Source organism: Oncorhynchus mykiss, chromosome 13 (assembly GCF_057628025.1).
Source record: "Oncorhynchus mykiss isolate SJ-2025 chromosome 13, ASM5762802v1, whole genome shotgun sequence".
Classification (NCBI taxonomy): Eukaryota; Metazoa; Chordata; class Actinopteri; order Salmoniformes; family Salmonidae; genus Oncorhynchus; species Oncorhynchus mykiss.
In genome coordinates this window covers 49,725,270-49,742,695 of record NC_143034.1, presented here as the reverse complement: position 1 = coordinate 49,742,695, position 17,426 = coordinate 49,725,270, and the positions used below count along the sequence as shown (strand labels likewise).

Here is a 17,426-nt window from a genome sequence, read left to right as displayed (position 1 = left end):
AATCATGACTTGTTTATTCCATCCATAATCATTTGAATTTGGCAACGCCTAAATGACCAAGCATTATCTTTAAAGGTGGGATGAAGTTGGCTCAATGCCGATATGTGCCACACTCGATGACCTTGCCCCCTCAAGGCATTCATCCAATCATTTTCTGTGTTCTGTTCAGGGCGGAGACACTGAACATCAATAAATTGGACGTCGCAAGAGACAAAAAGCTCAGGAGTCCCTTGTAACATTTTGCAAGTACCAACGGAAATCAACAAACAAACGACAACATGGTCGACTGGACAGATGCTGAGCGCAGTGCCATCGTAGGCCTGTGGGGAAAGATCAGCGTGGATGAGATCGGACCCCAGGCCCTGGCCAGGTACATTCTTATAATATTTATGTAGACATCATTAAATAATAACACAATAATAGTCTACCTAGAATATTTAGCACTAAGTGCGTAGTAGGAAATCGCCGTGTTCACCTTTGGTGCGATACAGACCATATTGATTGTGAAGTATAATTTTAATGGCAGCCTGTTTTATTTCTTTTTAGACTTCTGATCGTGTCTCCATGGACTCAGAGGCACTTCAGCACCTTCGGCAACCTGTCCACACCCGCTGCCATCATGGGTAACCCCGCCGTGGCCAAGCACGGAAAGACCGTGATGCACGGACTGGACAGAGCTGTGCAGAACCTGGATGACATCAAGAACACCTATACTGCACTGAGTGTGATGCACTCCGAGAAACTGCACGTGGATCCCGACAACTTCAGGGTGAATATTGCACATTAACAAACTGAAACAAAATACAAAAATAATTAGTCTTATGAATTAAATAGCGTTATGAGCCGATGTAAAGCTTATTCCAATATTACATTCTCCATCTGGTTCCTTCTCCACAGCTCCTTGCCGACTGCATCACCGTGTGCGTGGCCGCCAAGCTCGGTCCGGTCGTTTTCAGTGCTGATATTCAGGAAGCCTTCCAGAAGTTCCTGGCTGTCGTTGTGTCCGCTCTTGGCAGACAGTACCACTAGAGCATCACTCGACAGCATCAATATGGAAGAGAGATGACACTCCAACTCCAGTCTGTTAGGCTGGAACCTGTGCCATAGCTACACATATTGAAAATAATAAAATACACGTAAAAGCATTTATCTTTTTGAAGTATTGTTTTTTAATGGAAAACGCTCTCCTGCAAATGTACTGGTGGCAAATGGGTTCTAGTTAGGCCTTCAGTGGATTCAAATAAGCGATGCCTAGCCTACACACTACACAAGTTTGAAAAATAAATGATTTCCTAAAAACCTGGACAGACATGTTTTACATTTAGCAGACGCTCTCATCCAGAGAGTCTGCTGAATCAGACCTTTCGGTTAACAACACTCTTAACCACTAGGCTGCCTGTCGACCATTACCTAATGTTTGCTACTTGTATTATGATAACTACAGTATATTTAAATATGTATTTTCTTTGTTTTAGATATTTAAATATGTATTTCCTTAGAATGACTGCAATCCACTGTCAACAAATGCTTTTACCATTTTTGGACCTAAAAACCCATTTGTCAATCTTTTTAGCAACATTTTAAACGTCATACCACAATCATGTGAAATTGTTTTCAACACATTATTTGAGTAGCCTAACACAATCCGTATAAAATATGATTTTGGAGCCTTGCCCTCGCCATCACTGGATTTATCCACAGCAATGTGACAGATCGCGCCGTCTTGCAAAACGAGGGCAACTGATGTCGAGCTTTATTCAAACAAATCCGATAAAATACAAAATAGAGCTGCAAGTATTATTGCGGCCTCCGGAGTGGCGCAGCGGTCTATTGCACAGCGCAGTGCTAGAGGCGAGGGCCATGCGAACTCGGATCTTTAGTATGGAAGTTGCAGCGATAGGACAAGACTGCTACTACCAATTGGATATAAAGGAATTGGAGGGTAAAAAAGGCCTATATATATTATTTATTGCACCAATTCACTGTCCATCAACTCCTGGCTGAACACTATGTCACAGCCACTAACAACTAACAACCCATATGCCTGGAATCCTTACATCATAAAGCAACATGATACAGTGGTCTCGTCGCTGTAGCACATTCAGGGATCGATTGATAGACAGTAATCTTAAATAATTCATAGATTTCAAACGAAAACCACTTTCTGTTTATCATAGATGGACCAGATTAAAATGCGATGAAAGGCGAATTCCTAATTAGTTCAGGAAGAGTTCTGTGAGACATTCACAGCAATGGGGGAAGACATTTGGATCAAGAGAGACCTTTAGAAAAATATGCACATTTTCTCTAACACTGTATATACAAATATGTATTTTACAGTTATAAGGAAGGTGAAATCTCATAGTTAGTCATTTTATAATTTGATTCTACTATATTTAGAAAGCATATAAGTAATTTGAAGTCTTATTCATACAGTTTTGTTGAACAGGAAATACATCATCTAAATATTTAATGTATTCATATTTGTATATGTACCTAAGCTTGTGTCCTCAAAAGTGACTACACCTCAGCAATTTATAACAATTTTTTACCAGAAAGTGGAGATTTTAACATTTCTTGGAGTGCAGCATTACTATTGTTTATAGCCCTCTCATGATAAATCATTATTTTTGTTGATTATGTAGATTACATTTTAGATTACATTTAGTTACATTTAAGAGTTTTTAAAATGTTTGCATTTGAAACATTATTCTAGAATATTCAGATTATGTATTACATACATACATACATACATAAATAAGGTGGTATTTATCCAAACAATGTGATTTGCATAAGTGAATGTTCAACCTTAACATGTGATAACTACACAACAGAACAGATTAACAAGAATGACATTAACTCTCATGGTGGATAAAAATAATTATCTGAAAGCCACATCCCTAAACTACATCTCCAATCTTCTGATCTGACCCACTGGGTAATTTAAGCAATAAGGCCCGAGGGGGTGTGATATATGGCCAATATACAGTTGAAGTTCGACGTTTACATACACCTTAGCCAAATACATTTAAACTCAGTTTTCACAATTCGTGACGTTTAATCCTAGTAAAAATGCCCTGTTTTAGGTCAGATAGGATCCCCACTGTCACTCCCTGACCTTAGAGATCCCTATTATTCTCTAAATTTGTTTAGGTCAGGGTGTGACTCGGGTGGGAAAGTATATGTTTTCTATTTCTTTGTTTTTGGCTGAGTGTGGTTCCCAATCAGAGGCAGCTGTCTATCGTTGTCTCTGATTGTGGATCACATATAAAGTTGTCATTTTCCTTTTGAGGTTTGGTGGGATATTGTTTTCTGTTTAGTGTCTGTACCTGACAGAACTGTGCGCTTTCGTTTTCACTTTGGTTATTTTGTTTGAGTGTTTTTTGAAAATAAAATATCATGAACACTTTCCACGCTGCGCTTTGGTCCACTCCTTTCGACGAGACTTTATTTTTATTATGTCTTCATTTCTTTGTCATTCAATTTTTTTTTTTAAATGTGTGAATCTACTGTATTTAGTCTGTTGTATTGCTAACATTCAAATATGGGCTTGATGGTGAAATATGGTGGAATAAGGACACAAAACAGAACATAACTTAATTCATTGCCCGTTTATTTTATTGTGATAACAACAGCGCAGGAACTGAACTACAATTTATCTGTATTTGTCAGCCAGGGCAGCGGACAAAGCTGCAAGGAATTTATCCACAGCAATGTGCACTTCGGGAGTGAAATCCGCAGGGAAGTGAATAGCCAGGGTCACAAGGATGTTGTGGGACAGAATCTGAAAAGTAGATTTTAAAAGTTAATATTGACGAATTAAGCCAGCAACAGACTTAGAGTTGAAGTCGAGAGTGATAAATATAAAGATAATAAGTTATCTGGGCGCCAACCTTGAAATTGCCAGGGTCAACGCGCAGCTTGAAGGCGTGCAAATCGCTGAGAGCACTCAGTCCTCCGACGAGGTCGTCGATCACTCCGACAGCATTACCAATTGCACCCATGATGGTGCTTCCATGCTTCTTGACTGGGGCAGAGCCGGGGCTCAGGTCAGCCCATTGGGAGAAGTAGGTCTTAGTCTGGGGGTAGGCGGTCAGCATCCTGCAAATGAGTTTGCATACCATTTTAGGCGTATTTAGATGCCTTAACTTTTAAGCATTATGCGTATCTTACTCTTACCATCGTCTGTCTACAATGTAATGCAAGTAGTTGACTTATTGTATGTTAAAATGCTTATTCGGGGTAGGCACATAGGCCGCTGTCAGCGGGTTAAACACAACCATTCTCATCATTCTTCCATTAAGAAGGCTTACCTTCCCAAAGCCTCAGCGCCGACGACATCTGCCTTTCCACTAATCTTGCCCCAGAAGGCCTTGACCACAGATTTGTCTTTTGCTGTCAGACTCATTTTGCTCCTTTTTGATTGACGTGTATTAGATCTACAATAACTGAACCTAACAAGATGACTGCCTATACAACTAGGTCCCTTTATATTACCATAGAGCGGCAGACACGCCCAGCTACTAGGGGACACTCCCCGTACACTGCAACCATCTTTGTCAAAATCCAATAGTAAGAAACGTTATCTTGGCTTTTATCAAATGTTAAGTTAGAATTTCTATATTAGGCCCTCCCATAAGATGTCAGAGGGCTATGTTTGTAATAATATACATCATTAACGTTTTTCTGAAAACATTTTGCCTATGTTTTCGTCTTCTGACTGTACTGTGAAACAATGTATGGTAATAAATTGTACCTGTCAACAATTTTACAATTTGTTTGATTGATAAATATAATAGTACATAATAATGATTATTTATTTCGTTGCATAAACGAAATATGTCTGTATAATCAATCATATATGTCCAATAGGCTAATTCTAAAGCTGCTTCTTGCAAAATATCAAAATATTTAATTGCTAGCTAATTAGCTATTTAAAATTACGATGCACTTTAGTAAATTAAATTGTACAAATCAAAACCACCTTCAAGACCTGCATTCAATTGGAAAATATTTATTCAAGGTGACATGTTTGACATTTGTTCGATATGATCCCCAATGAAAAGGTTGATTGGACTTCGAATGATGATCGGGAAAAAAAAGTCAGAAGTCATGCGAGGACATGGGTACACACCTATCTGCAAATAATACAGGACATTCCTGCTTATCATATGTAATGTCTTGAAATTAATCACTTAGAATGGGCGGAACGGTCTGAATCCCCCGATAAAAAAATAAGGCATAATATTGTCGTAGATAAGGAACTGTAACCAAATTGTAGGCCGGAATTAGCTTGATTCTGTACAAACTAATAAAATAGCATTTACTCTTGTTTTTAACAGACAAATTATTGGATTTTGAAACTGAATTCTCAATAACATCAGGTATAAGAGCTGAAGCTCTCATTAAACACTTGGCCAATACGGATCTTTACCAGAGCCAATCACATGCGCCGCCTCCAGTGGGCGGAGAACACTCATAAATATAAGTTGCATGCAGCGTCTCCCTACATAATACATTAATTGTTCAATCTTGTTGCAAAACCGGAAAACAAACACTGACAACATGGCTGACTGGACAGACGCCGAGAAGAGCACCATCAGTGCTGTCTGGGGCAAAGTAGATATCAATGAGGTCGGACCACTGGCTCTGGGAAGGTAGGTTATGGCTTCAGCCTCATTCAAATATATAATCTAATATAGTTTATAGTGGAGATCATGAGTAATTATAACAATATTATACTTGTCCTGTTATCTTATTAATATTGAGTTGATATTAAGTTTGAATGGAGCATATTAGAGTATTAACTAGGCATATAATTTAAATACATTTTAAAATAATCCACATACTTCGGTGTTCTTGCAATGACAGAGTCCTGATCGTCTACCCCTGGACTCAGCGTTATTTCGGCTCTTTCGGAGATGTGTCCACTGCCGCAGCAATCATGGGCAACCCCAAAGTTGCTGCTCATGGCAAGGTCGTGTGTGGAGCTCTGGATAAAGCTGTGAAGAATATGGGCAACATCTTGGCCACATACAAGTCACTGAGCGAGACCCACGCCAACAAACTCTTCGTCGACCCTGAAAATTTCAGGGTAGGCCTTTTGTTTTAGGCTACACGTATAACATTCAGAACAATACGTCTAATTACAAAGGTAAAACAAAACCGACAGTCTTATTTAACATCTTCCTCATTTGTCTTCTGTCCACAGGTGTTGGCTGACGTCCTCACAATTGTCATTGCCGCCAAGTTCGGAGCCGCTTTCACTCCTGAAATCCAGGCAACCTGGCAGAAGTTCATGAAAGTGGTTGTCGCCGCAATGAGCAGTCGGTACTTCTAAATGTACCCCAGACAAGTGATTATGTTCTGACATCCCTGCCTGAGTGAAAATAAAGTCATCGAAACAAGCTGCTGTATTCATATTTGTACAAACAACATTAGGGTTAGGATTGGGGGGGGGGGGGGGTTCCACCACAAAACCCATAACATCAATAATTAGGCAATATAGAGATGGGCATTTCTTAAACCATTGATGGTTTAGGGTCATGAACTATTGTGTAAATGAAGAGCGGCTGCACTGTAAACCCTTATTAGTTATCATTACTCTACAGTGTTGTGGAAACCCGCTGCACTAGTATTCTAGAGTACAGTTACTTACAACGTTACAGCTGGCTTTACTCAAACTATAAGTGTTTCATGATCCCAAATGGGCCACAATTTAAAGTTGATTAAACACAAAAGTTTTAGTAAGTAGAGAAATCTTTTAAGTACATTGTACTCAACATAGTTTGCTAATGAAGTAGATTAGTAGTGTAACACACACTTAATAATTTTTGTCCACTAATGGTAATTTCAGAGTTACCTAAACATAGTAGTTTGAGCTAGATCTACTAAATATTTGGAGTCTGGGCAACATGTTGAAGTATATTTTTTTGAGTACAGAATACTTAAAAGATGTCTGTCCATTAACTTGCTTTTACTCCCTACAACAACTTTAGTTGTAAAGTTCTGTTTGTACTCAAAACATTAAAGCCATAACAACTTGTCACTTATCATGTCACTGTGAATTTAATTGTTTAAGTATCCAAACTGTGTAGCTTTTGCACAACTTACTTACAATTCCAAGTAATATTACTATTTTTTATGTTCATTTCACTTGATTAATAACTTAAATCATTCATGTATCACTGTAATTAATTACTTTAGTTACTATTATTTGGAGTGCATTCAACAAATACCGAATCAACATGTTCAAATTTGAATACAACCTTTGAGGAAATTAAACATAAGACAGTAAAAAAAATAATGCTATCACATTTTAGTCCTGTGTAACTTGATATGTTTTGTTAAGTAACTCAAACAATTTGTAGAAACCAGCTGCACTTCAACATTTTAAGTCAAAACCTACTCTTAAAATCCAAGTTCTTTCTTTCAGTCAACTAGTCTAAAGCAAGTTAGCTTTACAACAGTTTATTTGATTTTATTTGAAACACTGCGGCTTCAGAAACACACATATCTAATTACATGAACGCACCAAACACGATTCATCTATTTTAGCATCCATCAATAGATGAATGCCATTTCTGTACAGCATGACTCATTTTAACAGAACTTTTAAAAGACTATGATAACAAAACCTCAAACTTTCAATCAATTCAATATTGTGTAACACTGCAACATTCCCCATCAACTTAACTGTTAAAACATAAGCACAGTATAATGACCCTTCTTTCTCTAATTAACACTTTCAACTGATGGCTGGTAGCTTCCATTCAATTAAAGTTGTGCTGGAGGTTTTAAAATTAAAATAATGAGGTAGTGATGTGCCGACATCAATTTCAATCTAACAACTTGACTACATTCAACTGTTTAAAAGGAAGATTAATGTTGACAATTCACGTTTCTTCCTCTACGACAATTTTATGTTTACAAAACAAAGTAATACTTGCAGATTATAAAATGTACTTTGTGGTTTCCCCAACGTTCGTATATGTACGGGTCAACAACTCTACACAGATATGCAAACGACCACTCCTTACAACTCCATGAAGATTCCCTATCCATTGTCATCCTCTGGGACCTCGGCCATTTTTCATATGATGACGTCAGCTATGTGAGATTTGTGGCCATTGCCTCTAAAGCGTCCGATATACAAAGATTTGTAAGGTAACTTCACAATGCCAATGTTCAGTTTTCCCAAACAGTAACACTTTCAATTAAACTCTACACCAACTGAAGTCAAGTTACTCTTGTATCTGTGTACATGTTAAGATTAAAGGCCAATAGTATTGCATGACTTTCTCATTTTTGTGATCGGTTTGACTAAATCAAATGCAGGCAGACTTTTTAGTTGCCCACAAAACATTTAATCATCTTCAGTTGTTTTTAAACATTTTTTTTATCCTTAAATCTCTTTTCCTTATAGGATAAAGTAGCTATTTACAATTGTTTAGCGCCATAAATGTTTTTGGTATTGGTACTTTGCAGTTGGTTTTTCAAAGCAAGGACCTTTGGCTTCATTCTGTCCATCCAAGTTTAACAACACTTTTTGTATAAACCCAAAAGTGTTCTTCGTGCAATTCAGGTATCCATGTAGGAGTGAGTACATTAGGCTGTACAAACATACAAAATCAAATCAAATTTGATTTGGCACATACACATGGTTAGCAGATGTTAATGCGAGTGTAGCGAAATGCTTGTGCTTCTAGTTCCGACAATGCAGTGATATCCAACGAGTAATCTAACCTAACAATTCCACAACTACTACCTTATACACACACAAGTGTAAAGGGATAAAGAATATGTACATAAAGATATATGAATGAGTGATGGTACAGGACGGCATAGGCAAGATGCAGTAGTTGGTATAGAGTACAGTATATACAGATGAGATGAGTAATGTAGGGTATATAAACACAAAGTGGCATAGTTTAAAGTGGCTAGTGATACATGTATTACATAAAGATGGCAAAATGCAGTAGATGATATAGAGTACAGTATATACATATACATATGAGATGAGTAATGTAGGGTATGTAAACATTATATTAAGTGGCATTGTTAAAGTGCCTAGTGATACATTTTTACATCAATTCCCACCAATTTCCAATTTTACAAGTGCATCAGGCCAGCACTGGAAATCCTTCATAACCATGTTCTCAAAGACCACGGAGACTCTTCCTGGATGGAACAACCTCGCACACAGCAGCTACATCTCCATCGTCATCAATGAAATGACTGAGATGATGGCTGCTGGTCTCTTGATGGCTGCAGGGTCTTGGGATGTTCCCTCATGAGAAAGAACATGAAAATGTAATTATCATGTCACAATAAACTCTTATGAAGACACACAAGTAGTTTCTCCCCTCCTTTATTTTGGGTCAAAGAATATTTGAACAACCTCGCACACAAACAATCCACCGTGCAAGTTATGAACACTCCAGTTTCCAGTGTTTAATTGCTATATTGTAATTACTTTGCCACCATGGCCTATTTATTGCCTTACCTCTCTTATCCTACCTCATTTGCACATGCTGTATATAGATTTTTCTACTGTACTATTGATTGTATGTTTGTTTATTCCATGTGCAACTCTGTGTTGTTGTCTGTGTCAAACTGCTTTGCTTTATCTTGGCCAGGTCGCAGTTGCAAATTAAAACTTGTTCTCAACTGGCCTACCTGGTTAAATAAAGGTGAAATAAAAAAAAAAAAAATGAAAAGTCATCCTCTTGGAGTATTGCTGGAAGACATCTGAGGACAACAGTTCATCTGTGTTCACATCACGTGGTTGCTACAGAGAAACATTACAAACATGAACTATAGATTTGTGTAAGGGTATCACTGATCTTAAAATGTAACATTTCAATCAATTCATTTGCTTTACACTTTGCTTACTGATTTAATTTCTATACCTGTGTAACGATCTGGGCGTAGTGGGTGCGAGGTCAAGCGCATGAAGCAGAGAGTTCAGGGTAGTGCTATTTAATGCACAAACGGCGAACATAAGCCACCCCACGACACACAGGGCGCACACAAAAAATGCCCCAAACACGGGGACTTAAAAAGTCCAGCCAAAACCCACGAAATGGGAAACACGTTAACCTCAAATGTGCACACTAGTCACACAAACAATCCCGCACAAAGAGCAGGCGGGCCTACTGGTTGACATAGCCCGACTAATCAGCCTAAACTCAAAACAGGTGAAACCAATAAACAGAAAGGGGGAAAAGGATCAGTGGCAGCTAGTAGGCCGGTGACGACGAGCGCCAAGTGCCACCCGAACAGGAAGGGGAGCCACCTTCGGTAGGAGTCGTGACAACCTGGCTGTACAAATTCAGAATGGCAGCCATCTTCTGTCCATTTCTTCCCGTCTATCCCTGCTTCTCTGGATAGGTCTAGCAAGCGTTCTGTGTGTTGATCAACATGGAATAAAACGAATCGCAGGCTTAACGTTAACTCTCAAAAGCAATGCATTTAACACATTAGCCAAAACACTATTTACATTGTCCCCATAGCTCTGTGGAAGAGTAAGTCATGACATAAACTAGAGGAGTCTCTGTTATGCAAACTAACGTTAGCTAGGCTAGCTAATTGTTGAGACGGGCTGCCAACTAGTTAAAACATCAAATAAATACGCACGTCACGGCAGATGGATTTTAACATAAAATTATCGATGTTAACGTTACACGGAACCCAAACAGGCTGCGTGTGTGCGCCATCGTGCATAATAGTATTTTGTCCCCCCACACCAAACGCGATCACGACACACAGGTAAAATATCTAAACAAACTCTAAACGAACCAATTATATTAATTTGTGGACAGGTCGAAAAGCATTAAACATTAATGGCAATTTATCTAGCTAGCTTGCACTTGCTATCTAATTCCTCCTTTATAGCTAGCTTGCTGCTGCTAGCTAATTTGTCCTGGGATATAAACATTGAGTTGTTATTTTACCTGAAATGCACAAGGTCCTCTACTCCGCCAATTAATCCACACATAAAACGGTCAACCGAATCGTTTCTAGTCATCTCTCCTCCTTCCAGGTTTTTTCTTCTCTTGACTTTATATTGCAATTGGCAACTTTCATAAATTAGGTGTATTGACTTTGTTCATCTTTCAGTCACCCACGTGGGTATAACCAATGAAGAGATGGCACGTGGGTACCTGCATCTACAAACCAATGAGGAGATGGGAGAGGCAGGACTTGCAGTGTGATCTGCGTCAGAAATAGGAATGACATCTATTTTAGCCCTTGGCAAGCAGACGCTCGTTGGCGCACACAAGGATTATATTTTGCAACGCTCACGCACGTGACGCCAGCGGTGTAGTCAGCCTGTTACACGTGCATTGATCCATCAGTTGGCTAGCTAGCTAACTTTACCTGTTAGTCATGCTTGCTAAAGCTAGCCACAGAGTTTTCACAGTGTTCTGCAACTAACATTATAACAATCATGTAATGTATTGAGCATAACTTTCTTTAAAAAAAAAAAGATTTACCCTTCAGGTAATTTTGTATTTAACTAGGCTAGGTCATGAAAATCAGCAGCACTTTTCCTTAAATTAATTGGCTAACATGAACTGCTGAAAAGTTAACCGACTTCATCTAATGTTAACGGTACCTACGCTACGTCGTCAGGCTCCGGAAATTTCCTCCCTAACTTAAATAATGAGACTACATTAGATTTCCGTGCTCACAATTGGCTCCCTTAATGCAATGTAGCTTTAAATTATATATACTTAATTGTACAAACCTTGGCGGGAAGTAAGCCGCCTGTGTGTGAGGTTTACTACTGCACACACACTTGGAGAAAGTGCAGTATGATCACAGAGGAGATGTTGCCTTTGACCGATGATTCTTCCAGATTCCCGCCCAAAATGTCAAATTAACCAGCTTTTTTATGACATGCAGCTAACTGTTTAGAAGTTATATCACTTGAACAAAAACATTACTCTAACATTACTCTTAATTCAGGGCGTCATATACCACATTTTCTTGGAGACAGATATCCACAGTGACACTTTACGCACATCTGATCTAAAAATTACCAATGACCAATTAACACCAGGTTTACCACTTCTAGGCCCAGATGCAAGCTACATTTAATCAACACTAGACTACTTCCTCGATCAGATGCAAAACAGTTTTAAAATCTAAATGGAATTGGACACCAGGAGCTTAAGGACCATGTCCTGGACACATTGAATGTGTAATGTAATTGAGCCATCATTTGGGAAATATAGGCCTCCTGACAACATTTTGAGTTGGCCTCCATCCTCACCCTGTCACCGTTCAAATAGGTTTGGCCCTAACCAATTGGGGCATTACTACATTTAGCAATCTGTATTATTCTCACCGTTAGGCTTTGAGGTCCCTACATAATTCTGCCTACATCATGCCAGAGAGTAAGCATGTCTACCAGCTATACACCACACGCACTGACAGAGTACAATGTTATAGAGGGCCAGACAAGGATCAGCACACAAGTCATTGCAGAGGACAGTACATCAGCACAATTTACTCTGTCTGATGGCAGACTATAGGGAGGACAAATTGTGTAAGGCATAAAAAATTGACAAAAGAGTAGAGGGCATGAGAAGATCTCACCAACCATTTTTGACACCCTTTCATTTCTTATGTGGCTGGTGTGTGTTGTGGGTGGAGACAATAGGAGGCAAGTAAAATGACAAGGCATAAGAGGAGAACAAACGATAGGCAGGAAGAGAGACTGACTTAAGACCTCACTAGCCACCCCTTTCCTAACTGTTCAATTTCCCTAGTTTCAAAATTATGTGTATGGTGTGTCTTAGAAGTTGGGCCTACTAACAGTGATATTTAGATGCACCAGTTAAGGTCCTTGTGTAATGTGATATTGTACCCCCTAGCCCAATTGTCCTTTGTATATTATGCATATATACTTGTGTTCCCACATGTACTTCCTGTATTGATTTGTTAATTAAAATTAAAATAAATAGCTAACGTTACTTGCTTCCTGCTAAGAATTTTCAGGGTTCTCCTGCAGCTTCGCGATTACTTCCATTGTACTTGCTCATTTATGATTACGTTGCCACAGCTAGCAAACGACAACGCACGGGACCCGAGACGGTATTGTTCTAATGGTACGTAGAAAGCTAATTTGCTGTACTGCATGTTTGCATGTTTATATAAGCGAATGTGATATGCGAGGTTCAGGCTAGCTAGATACAGCTAACCTGCTGCCCCACAGTAAAGGTAGCTAGCTAGTTAAAGAAAAGTGTTTTGTGTGACCTATACTTTATGTATGACGTTCTGTTGGATGGAATTGAAGGTTAAGTTTGTGCCCACCTCCAATGTGGTGGGACCATACTTTTTGTTGCGTGTGGCCACCGACATCACTCAAAACAGCTTCACATTCACATATAATGAATATGCTTAATTCGAAAATATGCATATTAATTCCATTACTACTTATTAAATTACAGGCTTGACATCACTCATCTTAAAGTAATTGTTATTATGTTCTCTATGGTTTTGCATAAATTGATATGGTATCATCTCCCTTCAAACGTAGAGTGATCTTGGTGGAATTGAAAGGATGATACTACCAGAATGTCCAGCCACTATTGACCAATTGATAATTTTACTGAGGCAGCAATTTGACATTCCTTACACCATTGACATTCAATTTCAAAACTCACAGTCTGATTCACAGTTTTTCAAGCGGACCTGCATTGATGATCTGCCAAACATGGGCACAATTAAGCTTTTGATATTGGAGGATGCCATGACTAGCTTTGGGGTGTCATTGAGTAATCCACACGTAACTTCACAGCATCCAGGACAACCCAGTGACAACTTTGGGGTGCCAACCTTTTCACATGATCTTGAATTGATACTGAGAGAGTGAAATCAAGGGTATGACCAATTTGGAAGACAACTGGTGTTAACCAGAAACCAAAGACAACTGATTTTGGATGGCGTGGCAAGAGCTATGTATCAGAGGAATGAGTATCCAAGTGAGTGTGACTTTGAAGATGCTGCAAAAGCCTTAGTCCACTGTATACATAAATGCCTTGCTGACAATGGGTCACCAAAAGGGTGGGAGGGATGGAAGAATGGCTTAAGTTTAAAGTAGGCAAATACAGAACGGAACTAGGCAGAGAAAGGTGTCCTGAGGTTGGTAAAAAAACACGCCCAAAAAAGAAAAGATCCAGAACCACCACTAAAACACACTGTTTACTGTGGCCCAGTCAACCTCTCACAGTTCCCTCAATCAAACGTTGACGCAGATCAGGAAAAGCTAAGGACCGATATTGCTCTTGAGATGAAGAAGACACACAAAGACTTGGCTGTAATCAATCGCTGTATGGAAAAGACATTTGCCCTGAGAAGACAGGAGATTCTGAGATTCTGGGCTATTGAGTTATTGTCATTCAGTAAGAGCCTGGTAATGTATAATCGTATTAAGTACAGAAGACGTCTGTGTCTTTAAAATATTTAATCTACAGGTATGTGCTGAGTTTCATCACATAACTAATCAGAACCTGCAGCGATTGTTCTTTCTGCACTAGACCATCACACTGAACGCTTGCTGGCTTTATCCCGGGAGGTGCAGGGACAGATGGGGAGCTTTGGACTTTGGCTTTCTGCCATTCTGAAGATATATGATGAAATGGTTTGTTACATTGTAATGGACATATTTGGTCAGTTTCATTGGTTCTGTGCGGGCACTCCCCCTATTTATTATTTTATAAAAAAATAAAGAAATGTCCAAACCCCACCTGCAGTGTACATAAAATTGGTTTGGGGTGAAATGGTAGTCAAAGGGGTGTTGTCTCGATTAGTGATTGAGCCTATGGATAGCCAGATTGGTTTAAAATCACAGTGCCTATATGCTTTTCCAATTTGTCCTCTGCAAGTTGATTTATTAATATTCTGTCTGTGTCCTTTTAGCAATCAAGGGATGTGAATGTCAGGCGAACGGCTGCCCTTCATCGGCTGTCCTTCATCGGCTGCCCTTCATTGTCTTCCAGCACTACTTTGTGAAAGAGACTCAGAGGTGTTCAAAACCTGCAAGGTTCATTAATATACTTCAGAGTTATTACAGAGTTTAAGACTGCTCCTTTTAATATTGATGTGCCTTGCCTAGAAATCACAACACGTCTTCCGCATTGGTTGATCTGTATTTCACACTCTTCCGGTTGTCATACTGTAGGGACGTGAGTCAAGAAATCCTGGTGTCCTCATTGGTCCAGTCTGCATACTTGCTATCATCTCTGATGATGAAGATGCAGTCTCCCTTCAGCCACACCAAGTCTCCATCATCCTCGAAGATGGAGAGGTGATGCACAGTTTCCAATCCTGGCCAGATGCTTTTCTCGCTCTTTTTGGCCTGGTTTATGCTCTACATCTGGATTACCCAAAACCCATGCCCAGCTCATTTCTATTCATTCAGCAAGTGTTCCTTAACGTTGATTGTGAAAAGCTCAAATCAAGTTTTGGCCTTGAAAAATAAACTGTAACCTAATTACAGGTCAAATGTGCCTGTGGTAAGACAACAGATTTTTTTTCTTCAACCTTAGAAAAGAGAACTTGGTGATTGTTGGAACTAAAAAAAGGTGGTGTATGCTTTTTTGTTGTTATTTCCTTTCATGTGGGTTCTCTTGAAATGTAACCAGAGGAAAATTGACTGACAACTGTGAATCTCATGTGTTTGAAATGTTGTTGTGGTATTCTCTAATAATAAATCATATTAATTTGTACAGTCCAACATGAAATGTTGTTGTGGTTTTCTCCAATAATAAATAATATTAATTTGTACAGTTCAACATGACATTTACACCTGAACCTAAATGATCTACATGGAAGCACGCTGGGAGGGATTGGCTTGTGTGTTGTTGTCTTAGCAAGGAGGTGGGTCTAGTAAACTATGACTGCTTTTGTAGACAATGTAAAAAAATACATTTAATGTGTACTTTTGAAGGAGTTACACAATAATACTTCAGCTATTATGTTTGTTCTGGGTTATATTGCCTAACCAACAAATATTCAAAATCATTATATGAATTATCAGACGTCAATACTCTTAATTAACTTGAAGTCATTAGACGTTTACAAAGCAAAGCATGATGAACCGCTAAATGGGTTGGCTTTGAACTTTGCTCCCTGGTTTGCTTTGAGAGAACATGTCATCATGATAACCTCTACTTACAGTACTAATACTGAGCACATTCATAGAGCAGTCTATACAGTAATATACTCAGTCATCTGTCTGTGTTATAATATTGTGGTGTTGAGGGAGCTCACCGTCTCCAGGTACTACTTCAGGCAGTGTTAACAGCAGAGCTCCAACGAGAATTGATTTTGACATATTGTGTGGCATCTGCCTGTTCATTGCACAACATAAAATTGGTTTCCACAGCAGGGTTAAGGGACATACATACACTTATAATTCTAACAACTTTTTTGTTAGTAGAGTATTTAATTGTCTTAAAATATAGTTCAATTTATTTTTGTAAGGTAAGAACATGTGTTTTTTGTTTGTAAATTTACATTTGTGAATATGAGTAACGTTAGCTAATGATCCTCTAGCCGCTGCATGGCATGACATATCTAGGCAGGGAATTTCGCCATGAAATTGTATGTAAACAAAATTCGGTGAATATCGAAGTAAAAAAAATCACTTAAATTGGGCTATTTTTTGCTGCAAAGTCAGCTGGACGAAAACCTGTAAGTCATATTAGATAAATAGCAAGTGTGACTTTAAGCGAGCAGAACCTCATCGTTGATCAAAAATAAAAATGTCTTAAACAGTACATATAGAACTGTAAGCAAACGTGATTCAAACGTGTAAAAAAGTATTTGAGCGCATTAAATTCTCCAACAGCAATAGTCATTCGCTTTCAATTTCTCAAATTGCTCTCTCAAGTTTTGGCACCTTTAAGTTTGGATTCCAGGATTGATGGGGGTGCGGGTTTACAGGCGGGTGCATGTCTATAAACCTTAAATTGGTCACTTTTACTGGAGTGATGGACGAACTAACAAATTCCTGGCATTGGCCAGTCCAGTGTTGTGATTGGCTATTATGAACCGTCTGTTTTCCTGATAATTGGGCTACTTTGAAACGATGTCGCAGGTGAAAATGTATTGGTCGCGGGGGCAGGTTTTTGGGCTACTTCTAAATTGCACCGCAGCCGCCATGGCATTTCATTAAAACATATATATATATTTCACTGTGACCTGCTGCTGACTATCAGGCAGTGAGCAGGCTGTTACTGAGTGTGAGTGAGTGAGTGAATGAATGAATGAATGGTGGAGACGAGGAGGGACAATGAGGTGTGCGTGCGTGCGTGCGTTGAGAGCACTGGTTGAGAGAGTGCTGCACTGCGACAGAGTAGCAACTTTTTAATAGTTGTAGGTAACTGCGTTATACTGAACGCAACATGCAA

General features: G+C 39.0%; 3 protein-coding genes across 3 annotated transcripts; 2 read left to right on the top strand and 1 right to left on the bottom strand.

The window, feature by feature from the left end:
* Positions 1-244: 244 nt before the first annotated feature.
* On the top strand, positions 245-1,145 carry LOC110486352 (hemoglobin subunit beta). Its single transcript, XM_021557873.3, has 3 exons — positions 245-370; positions 547-769; positions 898-1,145. The coding sequence occupies exons 1-3, from the start codon at positions 279-281 to the stop codon at positions 1,027-1,029; spliced, it is 447 nt and encodes a 148-aa protein (XP_021413548.1). The 5' UTR covers positions 245-278; the 3' UTR covers positions 1,030-1,145.
* Positions 1,146-3,596: 2,451 nt separating this feature from the next.
* LOC110486351 (hemoglobin subunit alpha) lies at positions 3,597-4,562 on the bottom strand. Its single transcript, XM_021557872.3, has 3 exons — positions 4,314-4,562; positions 3,894-4,101; positions 3,597-3,784 (listed from the first exon to the last, which is right to left on the bottom strand). Exons 1-3 carry the CDS (start codon positions 4,406-4,408, stop codon positions 3,656-3,658), a joined length of 432 nt encoding a protein of 143 aa, XP_021413547.3. The 5' UTR covers positions 4,409-4,562; the 3' UTR covers positions 3,597-3,655.
* An 853-nt stretch (positions 4,563-5,415) lies between these two features.
* LOC110486350 (hemoglobin subunit beta-1-like) lies at positions 5,416-6,407 on the top strand. The gene is made up of 3 exons (XM_021557871.3): positions 5,416-5,657; positions 5,872-6,094; positions 6,212-6,407. Exons 1-3 carry the CDS (start codon positions 5,566-5,568, stop codon positions 6,338-6,340), a joined length of 444 nt encoding a protein of 147 aa, XP_021413546.1. The 5' UTR covers positions 5,416-5,565; the 3' UTR covers positions 6,341-6,407.
* Positions 6,408-17,426: the final 11,019 nt, after the last annotated feature.